This window comes from Strix aluco, chromosome 1 (assembly GCF_031877795.1).
Source record: "Strix aluco isolate bStrAlu1 chromosome 1, bStrAlu1.hap1, whole genome shotgun sequence".
In the NCBI taxonomy this organism is placed as follows: Eukaryota; Metazoa; Chordata; class Aves; order Strigiformes; family Strigidae; genus Strix; species Strix aluco.
Genome location: NC_133931.1, coordinates 14,543,153 through 14,556,837, shown reverse-complemented (window position 1 = coordinate 14,556,837; position 13,685 = coordinate 14,543,153). Strand labels below are relative to the sequence as shown.

At 41.3% G+C, this 13,685-nt stretch overlaps 1 protein-coding gene across 4 annotated transcripts in view; it reads right to left on the bottom strand.

Moving 5' to 3' along the window:
* ENPP2 (ectonucleotide pyrophosphatase/phosphodiesterase 2) overlaps positions 1 to 13,685 on the bottom strand; it is a 72,726-nt gene that overhangs the window by 43,857 nt on the left and 15,184 nt on the right. Inside the window, exons 1-7 of one of the 4 annotated variants that reach the window (XM_074850258.1) lie at positions 13,475 to 13,572; positions 12,933 to 13,035; positions 6,887 to 7,042; positions 4,639 to 4,764; positions 2,572 to 2,632; positions 1,283 to 1,380; positions 57 to 136 (exon numbers count right to left, since the gene is read on the bottom strand). In XM_074850258.1, the coding sequence (XP_074706359.1) occupies positions 57 to 136; positions 1,283 to 1,380; positions 2,572 to 2,632; positions 4,639 to 4,764; positions 6,887 to 7,042; positions 12,933 to 13,035; positions 13,475 to 13,525 (675 nt within the window). In that variant the 5' untranslated portion in view covers positions 13,526 to 13,572. Of the gene's footprint in view, positions 1 to 56; positions 137 to 1,282; positions 1,381 to 2,571; positions 2,633 to 4,638; positions 4,765 to 6,886; positions 7,043 to 12,932; positions 13,036 to 13,332; positions 13,451 to 13,474; positions 13,573 to 13,685 lie in introns of those variants that run through there. The other 3 variants (XM_074850326.1, XM_074850177.1, XM_074850092.1) reach the window with 3 other exon arrangements.

Sequence of the window (13,685 nt, the reverse complement as noted above, 5' to 3'; positions counted from 1 at the left end):
ACATTTCTACTGCAGTGCAACATTTTATCATCAAAAACTCTTTCAAAGGGACTTACAGTAGCAAGGGTGTACAAGTTGGGGAAGGTTTTTGTAGGGTAGACAGGTCTCATGTAAGGAGAATGTGTTCCACAAGATCCTGAAAAATCAATAGTGAATGCAAACATTAGGAAGTGAAACTCTCAGACATGGAAAACAAAAACAGAGGAAGTCATTTGCTGTGTCTCAAAATGACACAGAAACTGGTTAAATTTTAACCAATTTAAATGAACATCCTGCTGCTTAACATTAGCAGGTCTTCCCACGGGACAGTAGTAAATTCACTCACGCACTCTTTGTACTTCACACTAAACAACTGAAATAATGCAGCCAGAGGAGTACAGAACCAGATACATTTTCATAGGCTGTTTTCCTTTCTGAGCTAGCCTGCTTCCAGAGTCCAGAGTCACTGGAAGTATCTTGCTAAGTAAAACAACATCAGAAAATGCAGGCTAATTTGACGTGGCAAATGTACTAAAGCTGCAGTTTAACAATGGGCTTTGGCCACAGCCCCCCAGATCATAGAATCATTTAGGTTGGAAAAGACATTTAAGATCATTAAGTCCAAGCATAGATGGCTAAACAAATACAAGGGTCAGCATGCACACAAGGAAAAAAACCCACCACCTTTCAAGGGTATGGGCACACACCAACTACCACTCTAGACTGAGCAGCTCATATTGTGTCCAGTATTCCACAAAGGATGCTCACTCCCCCAGCAGTGAGTGCAGGACTGCTCATCGCTGGGGCATGTCCCCAGCCAGTTGTCACACACTCACTGCAGCTTCTACACTCACCTGTATCTTCAACATTCCTGAATCAAGTGGAAAATTTTGAGGGCCCCTCTCAACTAGCTTATACATGACACATAGTGCATGATACATATCATGTACTGAAGATGCATTTCTTTGCTGACAAAACCATATGAAGGTCACTGATTCTGACCAGCATTCCTCAAAGCAGCACCTCTCTCCCCACTCTCTGACTGCTGTCTGCTGCTTCAGCCAGGGTGCTTTCAAGCCACCAGTTGATGCCATCTAAACCAAAGGGGACTTCTGCCATTTTGCTTTCACGGAAAAAAAGACTTAATCTTTGCTAGACCTTTCAGTCAGAGGAGCCCTGTGTTTGGCACAGCCCTTCTACCCACCAGCTCCACACTGACAATGAAATTGCTCAATGAACAATGAAAACAACTGGGTTGCAAGAGATTGTCTTTTGTTTATTGTAAGAAAACAGATGTACTCACTCAGTTTTTCAATATTGGGCATGACCTTGTTCCCTTTCTTCATATATGATGCACGGAAGCCATCAACAGAGAAGATGATCAAAGGGGGACGAACAAAGCTAAAAGCAAAAGCAGCGGGAGTGTAGGGCAGCATCTCAAAATAATTTTATTTCCACTTGCTCACTGAGACTCCAGAAAATACAAAGTACAGTTACTGCATATGCTACATGTCTATAACTTTTTTTGCTTACTTAACAGATCAGGACAAACTGATAATCTTCACACTCAGTAACATCCAGTGTTCACTCAGTCAGTGGAAGGGCTGAGCTCCAACATAAAAGACATCTTCCCTGAGCAGCTAAAAGCATATAGCCCAAAAAGGCAAGTACTTATAGAAGGAGATGGAGAAGGAAAAAAAATAGTATGCCTGAGTACCCACCCTAGCACACAATCTGTAGTTAAAAACCACATCTCTCATGACAGCTGGTCTTCTCTTTTTACAAACAAAAGTCTATGCGGCATTTTGAGTGAGTTTTGTGAGGCAGAGCTCATTCTCACATACTAAAGATGACAGTATTTCATGTTATTTTATCACATTTTTATTTTCTAATCCAAATTTGGCAGAGATGTGTCCTGGACAGACACACCTGGACTTTTAGTCACCTGCTGTGGGGGTAAGCAGCCATCACTGTCACCAGGAGAAGCAGGGGCTCCTACCTCCTCCAAACTATGCTCCTAATAGCACAGACCGAGCTGCAACCCAGCACAGCACCTGAGCAGACACTTTTAAGGATAATAGTGAACGAACTGGTTTCGATAGTGCTTACTTTCTCAGTGTTATTCAGGTGCTCAAATACTTCACTAAGTCAAGCCTGTATCCCACTGCAATTTAGGAATCCTTTCATTTAGGAACATAACACTAAAAGCACAAAATTCAATTAAAAAGAAAAAAAAAAAAAAAGGCCTGTGTTCACATATGTCTTCCCCTAAATTTCATTGAAATCAGAGAAACCTAAACCTTTCCACTAACTTCAAGGAAGTTTGGTTACCTTCCCCGTAAGTGAAGCAGGCAAACCCATCAGCAGGTAATCAAAGACGCTATTACTCACCCAGCAGCTCAAAGGCAAATGCATTACAATATTATCAGTCTAATTGTACAAATGCTGAAGCACAGGAAAGCATCCAACCCACAGCCATTCAGCCTGTGTGACAGGGCCAGTGCAGAAATGCGGTGTTCAGAGGTCCAGGGCGGATCAGGGGACCATTGGCCTTGCTGCATTTGGCTTTGCAATTGTGTGCAAAACACTTACCCTGCTGGACATTCAGGAGCCTTTATCTCTTCACAGTCATCATCCACCCAGTGGGTTTCTCCTACCAGAAAAGTCACATTGCAGTTTCAAAAAAAAAAAAATCTGTGGACACAGCTACAGGTTTCACAGAAAATGTCAAAAAAAAAGAAAGTCTAGCTCCAGTTAATGGACTGTCTTGTCATACTTCCCATGAATAATGAGCAGGTCTTTTCACAAAGCTGAACAAATGATCTGGTTATATTCTATTCAACAGGAATATCCAAACTAGCACTCCTAGAAGTAGCTATTAAAACTGGAGTTAAAAGTGTCCTTTTGGCCGCAGGAGACAGTGGTAACGCTTTAGGCACAGTGGTCATCTATTTTAATTTTTTTATTTTTGATCTGTCAAAAACAGGTAGTGCTGCTTCTGGCTGTAAATTCCCACCCTCCTCCCCACCAGCTCTGATGTCTCCATGAGCTGATTCAGCTGGCTAAAGACATAAAATAAAATTCATTCTGGGGAAGAAAAACAACTCTAAATAGTTTCCAGCTGGTTTAGAGAGATGATCAGCTCATGGATCAGGTGAGACTCAGACACAGCTAAAAAAAGCATTAATACTCTTTCAGAGCTAGATTAGTTAAAATTACTTTATGTAATCAACTATTTTCTTAAGGTTTTCACTGCTGAATGCTGACTATAGAGTGGCTCATGACTTGCACTTTCACAGGTCAATTGAAAAACAAATTATTAGCTAATCAGGGAACCTGGCACTATTAAAGGAACTGAAGTTCAACTAAAAGAACAAAACAAAAAGCACCATAGAAAAGATCTGCAGGAAATGTGTCCTGCAGCAATTCCAACTGACCATGACAGGAGGTGGAGGGACAATTTCCAAGAAAAAAAAAAAAAAAAAAAACAAACAGAATCAACACACTATCCTCAGATAGGCAAAAGCAGGAATAAAGAGGAAACACTGTTCTCACATAAGGCTTACTCCTGTCAGAAAGCCAGGGTCATTGAGATCATTTGTTATTAGCCAATTGAACAAAGATTATGTACATTAAACCTGGAGACATGTAAATTCCTCTGTCTTGACCCTTGTAAGAGCGAGCTCACAAAAAAGGCAGGAACTGAAAACTATACCAGCATTTAAGTGTTCTCAGCCTTGTGTTTCTTTGGGAAAGGGAAGAACGTAGTCTATGGGGACTTGCTGGAAGACACATTGAATTTGGATTCCCAACAGCAAAACTCAAGAAAAGCCCATTTTCAGTGTATGGATCTGGACTCTTATGATTTCATGAACTTATGCAGTTGGCCAAAATGGTGCAAAAGAAGAAATTTCAAACTGTAACCCTTCCACCAGTAAAGTTAATGAATGAAAAAACTAAGAACTAGCTGAGATATAAAAGTGACAACCTGTAGAGCTGATAACCAAGAATAAGACGACTTGTTCAAAATGGGAGATACATTACACAAGGCAGTACATGCTCCAAAAGATCGGGGTAGAGGATGAAAATTAAGCCTTCACAGCCCATCCACCCACCAACCCGTGCAGGCTGTACTGCAGCCATGGCCTGTCTAGAATTTGCAAATTACAGCAAATTATAGCCCTCATCTTCTCACAAGTCCTCTCCCACAAGAGACAAAGCCTGCAGGTGTTAGGCCAAGTAGTTTGAGCAGGAGCTTTTGTGGTGAGTGGGAAGAGGTCTTCGAGACAGAGATAACATATCTAGGAATGCTCCATTCCTTCAGAGACTGTCAGGTATCCCTGCTTTCCCTGTGATGCAGACAAATGCATTTGAACACTTCTATGTTTTGCTTTAAATTCTTCTTCATCCACCTACACCTTTTCTTTTTTATCAGTATCTCTACAAAGACATCCTCCTTCTACAATCAACAAATTAGAAGTATTCACCTCTGGTAGTGCCCAAAAAATTACAAATGTAACTCCCCATTCTCCACCCTCCCAAAAAAAAAATCAGAACAAAACAAGGAAAAGGTTCCCCCTTTAGAAGAAAATTCTTTACCCACAGGGCTGCCTTCTATCTGATTTGGAAAGATAAGAGGTAGAAAGACCAAAGACGTACCTTTGCAAACGACTTGGTAATTAGTACAACAATCTCCTCTACTTAAGCAGTCTTCAGAGCAGTGACAAGCATTGTCATCATTCCTGGTTTCTCCACAGCGATCTTTGGTACATTCCCAGCCCCGAGCTAAAATATTCACAAGGTAAGCAAGAATGAGAGATTATAATCGAATCAAGAAGTACTCACTCAAGCCATAGTGACAACACTCTAGTCATTAAAGTTGGATGTAAAGTTTATGGCCCCATTTTAGTGATTTCAAGACCTCTGAAGTAGGCATGTCAACCAGAAACAAAAAGGACCCTTGTGTCCTGCAAGTGCAGGAGGGCTCCTCCACCCACACACAAGTGCTTCTGCTACCCTCAGGTGTTGTACTCCAGGTTTTGTACAATCTGAATGCCAGAAAAAGTGTGGAAAGGCAATGACAAGAAAGGATCTTGACAGATAAATGGTGGGGTCTGAAGCCAAACTAAGAATTCTGGTGTTTCTTGAGTAATCCATTATTTTTTTCCCAACTAGTCAAGTCCCCAGTTCAATCCATAGGAAATAAGAGAAAATTGAAAAGAGACTATGTGGATGCAAACTGATGCTTTACTTCCATCAGTTCCTCACACAGAGGGTGAGATTCAGCACCAACTGCCAAGTTATGAGAAGAGCTGTTCTTCAGAGAAAAGCATGGCAGGACTGCTGTACAGCACTCCAGCTCTTCTCATCTTGTGAAAGTAGTTAGGAACTAAGGGCCTGTCTAAATTGCAGTGCTCTCTCAAGGGCAGTACATTGCTACACTTTGGAATAGGACCTAAGGATGTAAGCATATGGTTTTCCACATCCTGGCCCAACCAACAAGAAACTTTAAAAATCACTTTAGACAACATGCACCCAGTAAAAAACACACCACTTTGAAGCAATGTCTTTTACTTCCTTTTCTCCTACATTTGGAGCTTTCTTCTATAAATATGCAATATTTACAGATTGTACATGTGATAATTGCCTTCATAAATGCCTATGGGAGTATGTGACAATTCACACAACAACCCCAAGGGCTATGCAGGTATCCATACACATAGTGGACATGGTGTATAGCAGACAGGAGGCTAAGGAACTGAAAATCTGCCCTTTCGTAGCAAACATCTCGTATTGTGCTGAAAGCCTTTAAAAAGAGCCTCTCATTCTGCAGTCATTTACACCAGGGGCAAAACAGCATCAGCCTAAAATTCAGAAGTTTCTGGCCTGGAACCAAAGTAGTTCTTCGTAACGGGTTAGCTCACCATTTTTTGGTACCAAGCTATTGAAAGGATATCATTATAAACAGAACTGAGGAAGTCAGGACTCTCAAGCATGGCACATCCGTGGGCAATGATATTTTTAACTTCTCTTCTGGCTGCTTAGGAAGTGTATTCTTTGATAAAGCAAGAAAATATTTAATGGCAAAAGTAGAAGGCACCTGTGTCAACTCTGACCACTGTGCAAACACTCAATGAGATGGGCACAACTACTAATTTAAATGCACTATGCTAAGAAGTAAAACATAACTCATGGCCCTCTTTGAAGTTTTCCTTGCCTATGACTCATGAAAAACACAAAAAGAAATTGAAGCTTGTGCTGTATTTCCACCCCCCCAGGGTCCAATGAATTGAAGTCAAACGTTTTTACCAATGTATTATATGACATCTGGGAACCAGAGTCTGAGGCAAGGGTAACAAACCCAGGCTGTCACCTGCAGCTCGCTCCGAGGGGACCCATGCCACTTCAACACTCCCAGCTCCCAAGGTGCCTTCATGAGTAACCGCAATGCACAGCCCACAAGCAAGCATGAATTACTCCAATATTAAGTTAGCATTTGGGACAAAAAAGGATGGTTGACACATAATGACCAACCTTCAGCCTTTACCATGACTCTCTTCATTGTAACCTGTAGTCAAACTGGTGCCTGAACACTGATTATTGCTTTTAATTGAGTATCAGAAGATCTATTTTTCATGTAGTATGGATAGTACCCTGCTTTTTCTGCCCTGGAAACCATGGCCGAAACCCAGCAGTGAGGAGCAATAGGTGCACATCCCTACTGCTCCTTGCAAGGAAACACGGGCTGTATTTTGGGCTGAGCCGACCCTGCCTGGCAAGGCAAGGCAAGGTGAGGAGGAGGTGCAGGTTATGGCAGGGAGTGCTGGTTTATCATTCAGGTCCCGACTGCTGGCAGAAACCAGGTGTCAGCAGCACCTGGCAGTGCGGGACAGGAGACCCATCGTACCTGTCTTTAAGCACAGCTCATCAAAGTCGAAGCAGCAGCTGTTGTAGCTCTTGCACAGGTTGTCACAGCGGCAGCCAGGAGGCTCTGCCTCTTGAAGTTCAAAGCATCTGTTCTTGCAGGAACCAGAGGTACTGATCCAGGGGGAATCTGACAGAACTGTGTGGAACAAGAAACAGGGCAACATCTGTCAGGCTGGCAGCAGTGGGACAGGCAGCTCAGCTCTGAGCCACTCAGATGAGCAAAACCTCGGCTGCCTGCTCTGGGGAAGGAAGCAGAGAGAGGAGAAGGGTTACTGGAATAAAAAAAATTAAAAAAAAAAAAAAAGGAAAAAAAAAAGGAAAAAAGGCAAATTCCAAAAAGGTTGCTCTTTTTGGGAAGGAAAAGAAAGAAGGAAAAAAAGAAGGAAGCAGCATGCTGTGATAACATCCCGCAAAGAAACAGCCCTGGCTTTACTTCTGTAACAATCAAGAGATCATTAGCAGAAATGTATTGAAGTCTCCAAGGCCCCATTCCAGGAGCTGCAGCTATTCCTCAGAAACAGGTCTTTGTTTTCAGAAACCAAGTGACATTTTCATGGCTGGCTGGGCAGTTTGCATAGGAAAGGACTGCAATTAAAGGACTGCAATTAATCTACGTGCAGTCAGCAGGACTTGGTTTGCTATACTGGAAGGGGCCAAATCAATGTCAAGCGTGAAAGAAAACTGTTAAGATGTTCTATAAATTAATGGAGAAGTAAAGCTAGGCTTTTCGGTAGGCCTCTGCAGAGCATTATATTATAAAAACTTAACAAAATACAGGAGTATGTAAAAGATCAATATATTTGATGTGTATAATTAAATGGAGGACTGCCAGTTTGAAAAACACGAATAATGTATTCATTTCAATAATCTATTTATTAGTAAGGGCCCTTACTGTCAAAGCTGACATGTATTTCTCTGCTCTTTTCTCAAAACTCACTATTTTATAGATTTTTCTTATAAGAGAATCCTACATAGCAGCTTATATGAAGCAGGATAATTGTATGCTACTCTCTAGGGTTAATCGTATTTTATGAAATAAAATAACAAATGTATGATATTCTTTAAAAAGAGAGGTGTCCCAAGGAAAATTTCACAATGCCTTTTGTTCCTTGAGAGACCTATTAAAATGAAGTGTTTGAAATTGTCTTGGGGTTTGTTTTCTTTTAGACCACGGTTTGGTTTTGGCAAACCTCACCATGACTAGCAGTATGATTCTAAGAGGGCTGATGCAATGGCACTTTTGGGAAACAGCTGCTCTGATCTCTTCTTATATATTTTTCCCCTAGTCTTTTACACAGCTGAAAGTTTAGCCTCCACGTAAACTGAGGGAAGATCTCTTCCCAAACAAGATGGCATCATCCCAACACTGTGAGAATGGATGGAAAAGAAGATGATAAGGGGGAGTTTGGAGGTGACACTGTCATAGTTGATGATCCACCAGCTCCCATCCCCAGCACTGCTACTCCACCACTTCCCCTGGCGTGCCACTGGCACTGGTTGGACACCAGCATAAACCACTTCAGGGAGCAAACGTGGCAGCAAATCAATACTACAGCAAGATAATGGGTAAGAAAATCAAACCTACCATGGTTGCAGTCATGGATCATGGCAGTGACAAGTCACATTCATATGACTGCTGGAAAAGGTAGTAGTAGACAACTGTGTGTCTCTCTGCTTTTGTGTTTTTTTCAGTCAGGTCAGTAATGCTCGGATCAAGTAACATCATACATACAGTGAAGTTACACTCTAGAGGCATACACATATATATATTCCCTATATATGCCCTGCAAGCACGCTCTTAATGAACCTTCAATATTTTGGCCATCTGGAGTTCCAAGGAGCTAAAGGTCATGTAGCTATGCTGGCAACACACAGATCAGTATTTTCTTTGCTCACATAAATAGGCCACAAAGCCATGTCAGAAATTAATCGCATGAGAATTGTTTCAAAGCGTGCTAACTCAGATTTTCAGAGATATGAAGTCTTGTTCCTTATTCTTAATGACAGCTGCTTCCTGCCAAATGCTTCTGAAAATCTGTTACTAAATAATATTTTCATGTTATTTAACCTCTTATTCTACTTTTCTTTTTGGAAGCTAGGTCACAGATCCAGTAAACTGCAAATCAAAGGTATTATGGATTCAGAGGTATTACATAGCAGCATACACTATATATCCCTTACACTTGCATTGCCCTCTTCATTTCAAAGGGATGAGAGTGAGATCATTTCAGAAGGTCAAAAAACACATGTCAACATGCGTTTAGGAAAGAGAAGGTGTAAATCTGACTGCAGATTACATAAGGGAGCTGTATCTGTACAACTGTAGCTCAAGGAATGTCTAGCTGTTGTAAAGAGCAGCTCATTTATCAGGAAACCACTGGAACAAATTGCTCGCAGAGGCTGTGCAATCTCTGATCTTGGAGATTTTGAAGAACAGGTTAGACCATGATCTGTCAGGAGCACTTCAGTAATAACTGACCATGTCTTGGGATACAGAGAAGGTCTACACAGCTGTTCAAGGTCCCCTCTAGCTCCATCTTCTATAACTGCATGTAGGGTTTCCATTTCACATAAGAAAGGTTTAGCCCAGCTACCTTGCCTGTTATTTTTTCACATCTCTTGACAACCACTTTATTACTGATGTAGCAAATTATCCCGTATTACTTACCAAATTCAAGACACACCTCCTGAGTCAATGTAGGACACTTTCCATATAGCAATACAAAAGAGGACTTGGTTTAATTCCTCTGATCTCTGAATACATCAAGATTGTTCCTTTGTTTATCATGCTTGACCTTGCCTTTGAAGCCAGACCATGATTTTCAGGTCGTGCACAATGCCATGGCACGGGTACTGGTGCATGCAGAATAGTTTGAAAATATATCATCAGGACCTCCATTCCTGGTGAGCATTTTCAGATTAACAGAAACCTTGTACAGAACAAACTTACACAATTTCAAAATCCTTTTCAAAATTCCTGCATCCCTCCACAGCTCCTGCAGTCAGATCATGCAGCAGGCAGAAGGACCTCAACCTGAAGATCCTCCCCTCCTTATTTAATACATAAAGCTTATCACATCCTTTTCCATGCATTCTTTTTTGGCCAACTAAGCTCAAAACAACCATCTAAGGATAGTCTCTTACATCATAGGTTAGAGAGAGAAGTTACATAGGGCCTTCCTGATTCAGTCCATGGAGGTTATTACATTTCCATTGTCAATGTGTTATATCTGCCTTGGAAAGTGTCATATCAAACTACTTGCTCTGATTCTATCTAATTACAATATTTTTTAAAAAAAATCAAACCCATTTACTTCCAGTAGTATTTCAGTCATAGGACTACACAATATAGACATGCTTACACAGTTGTTACAGGAAGGAGACTACCTGGTAAGAATTTGCCATTTTGGATTCTATACGGAACCTATATGGATCAACCAAATACCTGTACAAAATATCTGAAACACCAGTTTTACTAGATAATATTGATATCATGAACTTGCATTTCATTTTTGCAGAATGCCATTACAATGAGTAAAATTTCAATGAAAAGTCACATAAAGTAAAAAATGCATGCTATCAGTTCCAATACAAGAAAGATATGCCTCCATGTTTAAGGACACACTTAAAAATTCAGTGAGAAAGGATAGAAAAACTTCAGTGTTTCTCCTTCCAAAACTTAAGCTATCATCCTATCATGACCAAGCAACATGCTTCAAGAGACTACCAAGGCCATTTTCCATGAAAGTGCTTATGAAGATCTCTAGAAAGCTCATAAAGCAAAAAACTTACAAAGGCAAAGTTATGAAAAAATGGGAGCCTTGGTTCTCTAATCGCTTTTAGAAATTTTAAATTGAAACATTATTTCAATTGAATAATTTTTTGGGTACAAATATTTAATATCTTAAATGTACAAAGGCTTATATATCTGTACACTGTAAAAAGAGAACAAGAGGGGATTTTTAGACATTATGGTACTTCTTTGACCTGCATTTATAAGGGACTAGGAAAAAAAAACCACGTTGTTTTTGACTCATAGAGGAGTTCTATGTTAGATGAAAACCAAAGTTTGCTTACAATCATGGCATACCTCTGGAGAATAAGAAATTGGTCTATACAGTAATGGTTGATAAAGAGAGTGTTTTGTCAATCCAAAATAATTAACTCTAAACATCAAGAAACTTGGAAATAAATAAGACAAGGCAGAGTGAAGTTGAAGAAGAATTTATGCTAATTTTTTATTCTGGATATTTCATTGCACTGGACTTCTGATTAAGTATAACTGGAAGTCATGCAATTAGGAGAGCCTAAATAGGTTCTTTGATCACAGTGCTTTTAGTTTATTAAGATAAGCACTTCTCCAATGTAACTTTTTACCTTCTCCTTTAGACAGATAGGACTATAATACTTTTTACTGCAATAAAAGTAACCAAGCTGCAGAAACACTGAAGTGACAAAACCATCCAATACTTTCCCATCTCTCATTGTTGCACCCTGGACTGGACTACTTCAATACCAGGGGCTGGTCCAATCCCAGCTGTAAGCAAATTCTCAATAGACTTGCCAAAAGTCCCCCCGCTCCTGCCCTCTTGCAAGAGATCCTGTATTTCTTCCTATTTTTCTGGGACATTGAGCTAAACCCCCTGCTAGTGGAAAGAGCACGCAGCTGCTGACCCCAGCCCTAGTGGTGTTGAACAGTGCTGGTTGGCTCAACAGAGCTGGAACTGATGAGCTGCAGTGGGTCCCCAATATCAGACCTTCGGGACTTCAGTAAAACTCAGCCGAGCAGCCCTGCCCTAAAGCCTAGACTGTCACCAGCGAAAGCAAAGCAACTGGCAGTCAGGTGCTGAAGACATGAAATGCAAATCCTTCACATCACTATTACACACACTACGCAACGGCTCTCCATTTTGTGCACTAGGGGATAAAAATAGAAATAAATTTGGTTTTCAAACAAAATGTTTACTGTTCTATAAAGATCAAAAGCAACACTTGTTATCTTTTTGATTACCTAAAATGCCCCTGCTGAGTGATCAGCAGCCCTGATTAGACACCAATGCCTGTGAAAGACAGGGCGGGGGAAGAGAAGGACACATATATTACCAGGAACACAACAAACTCTGGCCACAGTAAACAATTTTATAATTAAAATTCACAAGCTATCGTTACAGATGGGTATTGCAAATGAAACCCTTTCACTTCAGTTATATTAACCAGCTCTAAGTCAGTGACCACAGGTTTTCTTTCTCCTGCCAAAGGAAGGAACAGAGACACAAGTCAAGCCTACCTTTTTATTTTTAAAGAAAAAAAAGACTAGTTTTCCATTTTATATATTTTTCCACTTGGACTATGCCTGAGCTCACAAAACCCTATACTGCCTCAGAATACAAACAACAGTCCCTTCTGTGGCATGTTCTTGCTTTCCTCCAAAGAAAAAAGTAGGAGGTCAGAGAAAAACAGCGGACTCGGTGACAGCACATCTGCGTGAACACCTGCTCTCCTCTCCCCGGCCCTCTCCACCGTCAGATGTCTGCCGTCTACTGTTCACAAACCAGCATGACCTCAGGAGCCACAGAAATCCCAAAAGCTTTTCTCACCAGAGCCTCTTGAAAACATTAATCAAGTTTCTAGAAACCGCTTCAACAGCTACCAAAATAAAACCAGTACCCTTAAACCCACCGGGGAGTTTCTCTTAGCTCTAGAAGGAAACTGTGCAGAGCACAAAACATGGCAAATACTATGTAGGAGCTGATGAGACGGATCTCTGTGAGACTGACAGTGCTCAGTCCTAAAATAAGCTAGATTTTCCATAGTCACATGCACACAGAGCAAAAGTTTAAGTAAATAGGAGACCTATAGGTGAGTCCCAAAGGTCAACTGACTCGGGCTCGGCAAGTTATTTATTCTTCTCTATATCCTAGAGGAAAAAGGAACAAGCAAACTACTGTTTCGGAGTAGGAGTGGTTTCTAACCACAGTATATAACATAAGGGTATTGCGAGGTACAATTTATGTCCGTTACTGTACCTGAGACTGGGCCCTCATCCCATTCTTCAGATCTCCTAAATCGATGTGTTGTAAATCCCATGCAGACATTTACTCCAAAGGCAAAAGCAAATAAAGATATAACCTGCAAAAGTAAAACAGCAAAGTAAGCAAACTGTGCAAAAAGCAGGACTTTCAAGCTAAGAGCATTAAAGGGGCAGAGATGGTCCTCTGTACATTCGAGCTCCCCAGCACTGCAGTTCCCATCACTGGAGCAGCAGCTGACAGCGTCACCGTTGGAGAGTAACACAAACCAGAAGGGGGTTATGAATAAAACATTTCTTTCTGAAGCTGAAATGCTCCTTTTTGTAGGAACTTATTCAGGAGAGACGGGCTACTCCTCCTCTAAAAGCAAACACGCTCCGCTCCTCTCCTCCCCTACCTGGTGAGAGTGGACACAGCCCTTCTTAGCCATACTAGAGGATTCTTGAAAAGCCTGCGCGGCACCCTCGCCTTTTCTTTATAGTGAGCGCAGAGCTCTGTTTGCTCTGGGAGTTCGGGCTATTAGCTACAAGTAATCCCACCTGGTGAGGTTGACAGGCTCGTGTGATTTGTCCAGGGGGTGATTTCATCATGTTTCACTCACAAATCGCAGCTCCGAGTGCAAGAAGCTCCAGGCATCATCCCTCGCTGCGCCCTCCCCCCAAACACACACACGCACGCTTTTATGTGGTTTCCTCTGGCAAAGCAGGGCTTTCTTATGTTGCGGCGGCCAATAGCTGTTCCTGCTCATTT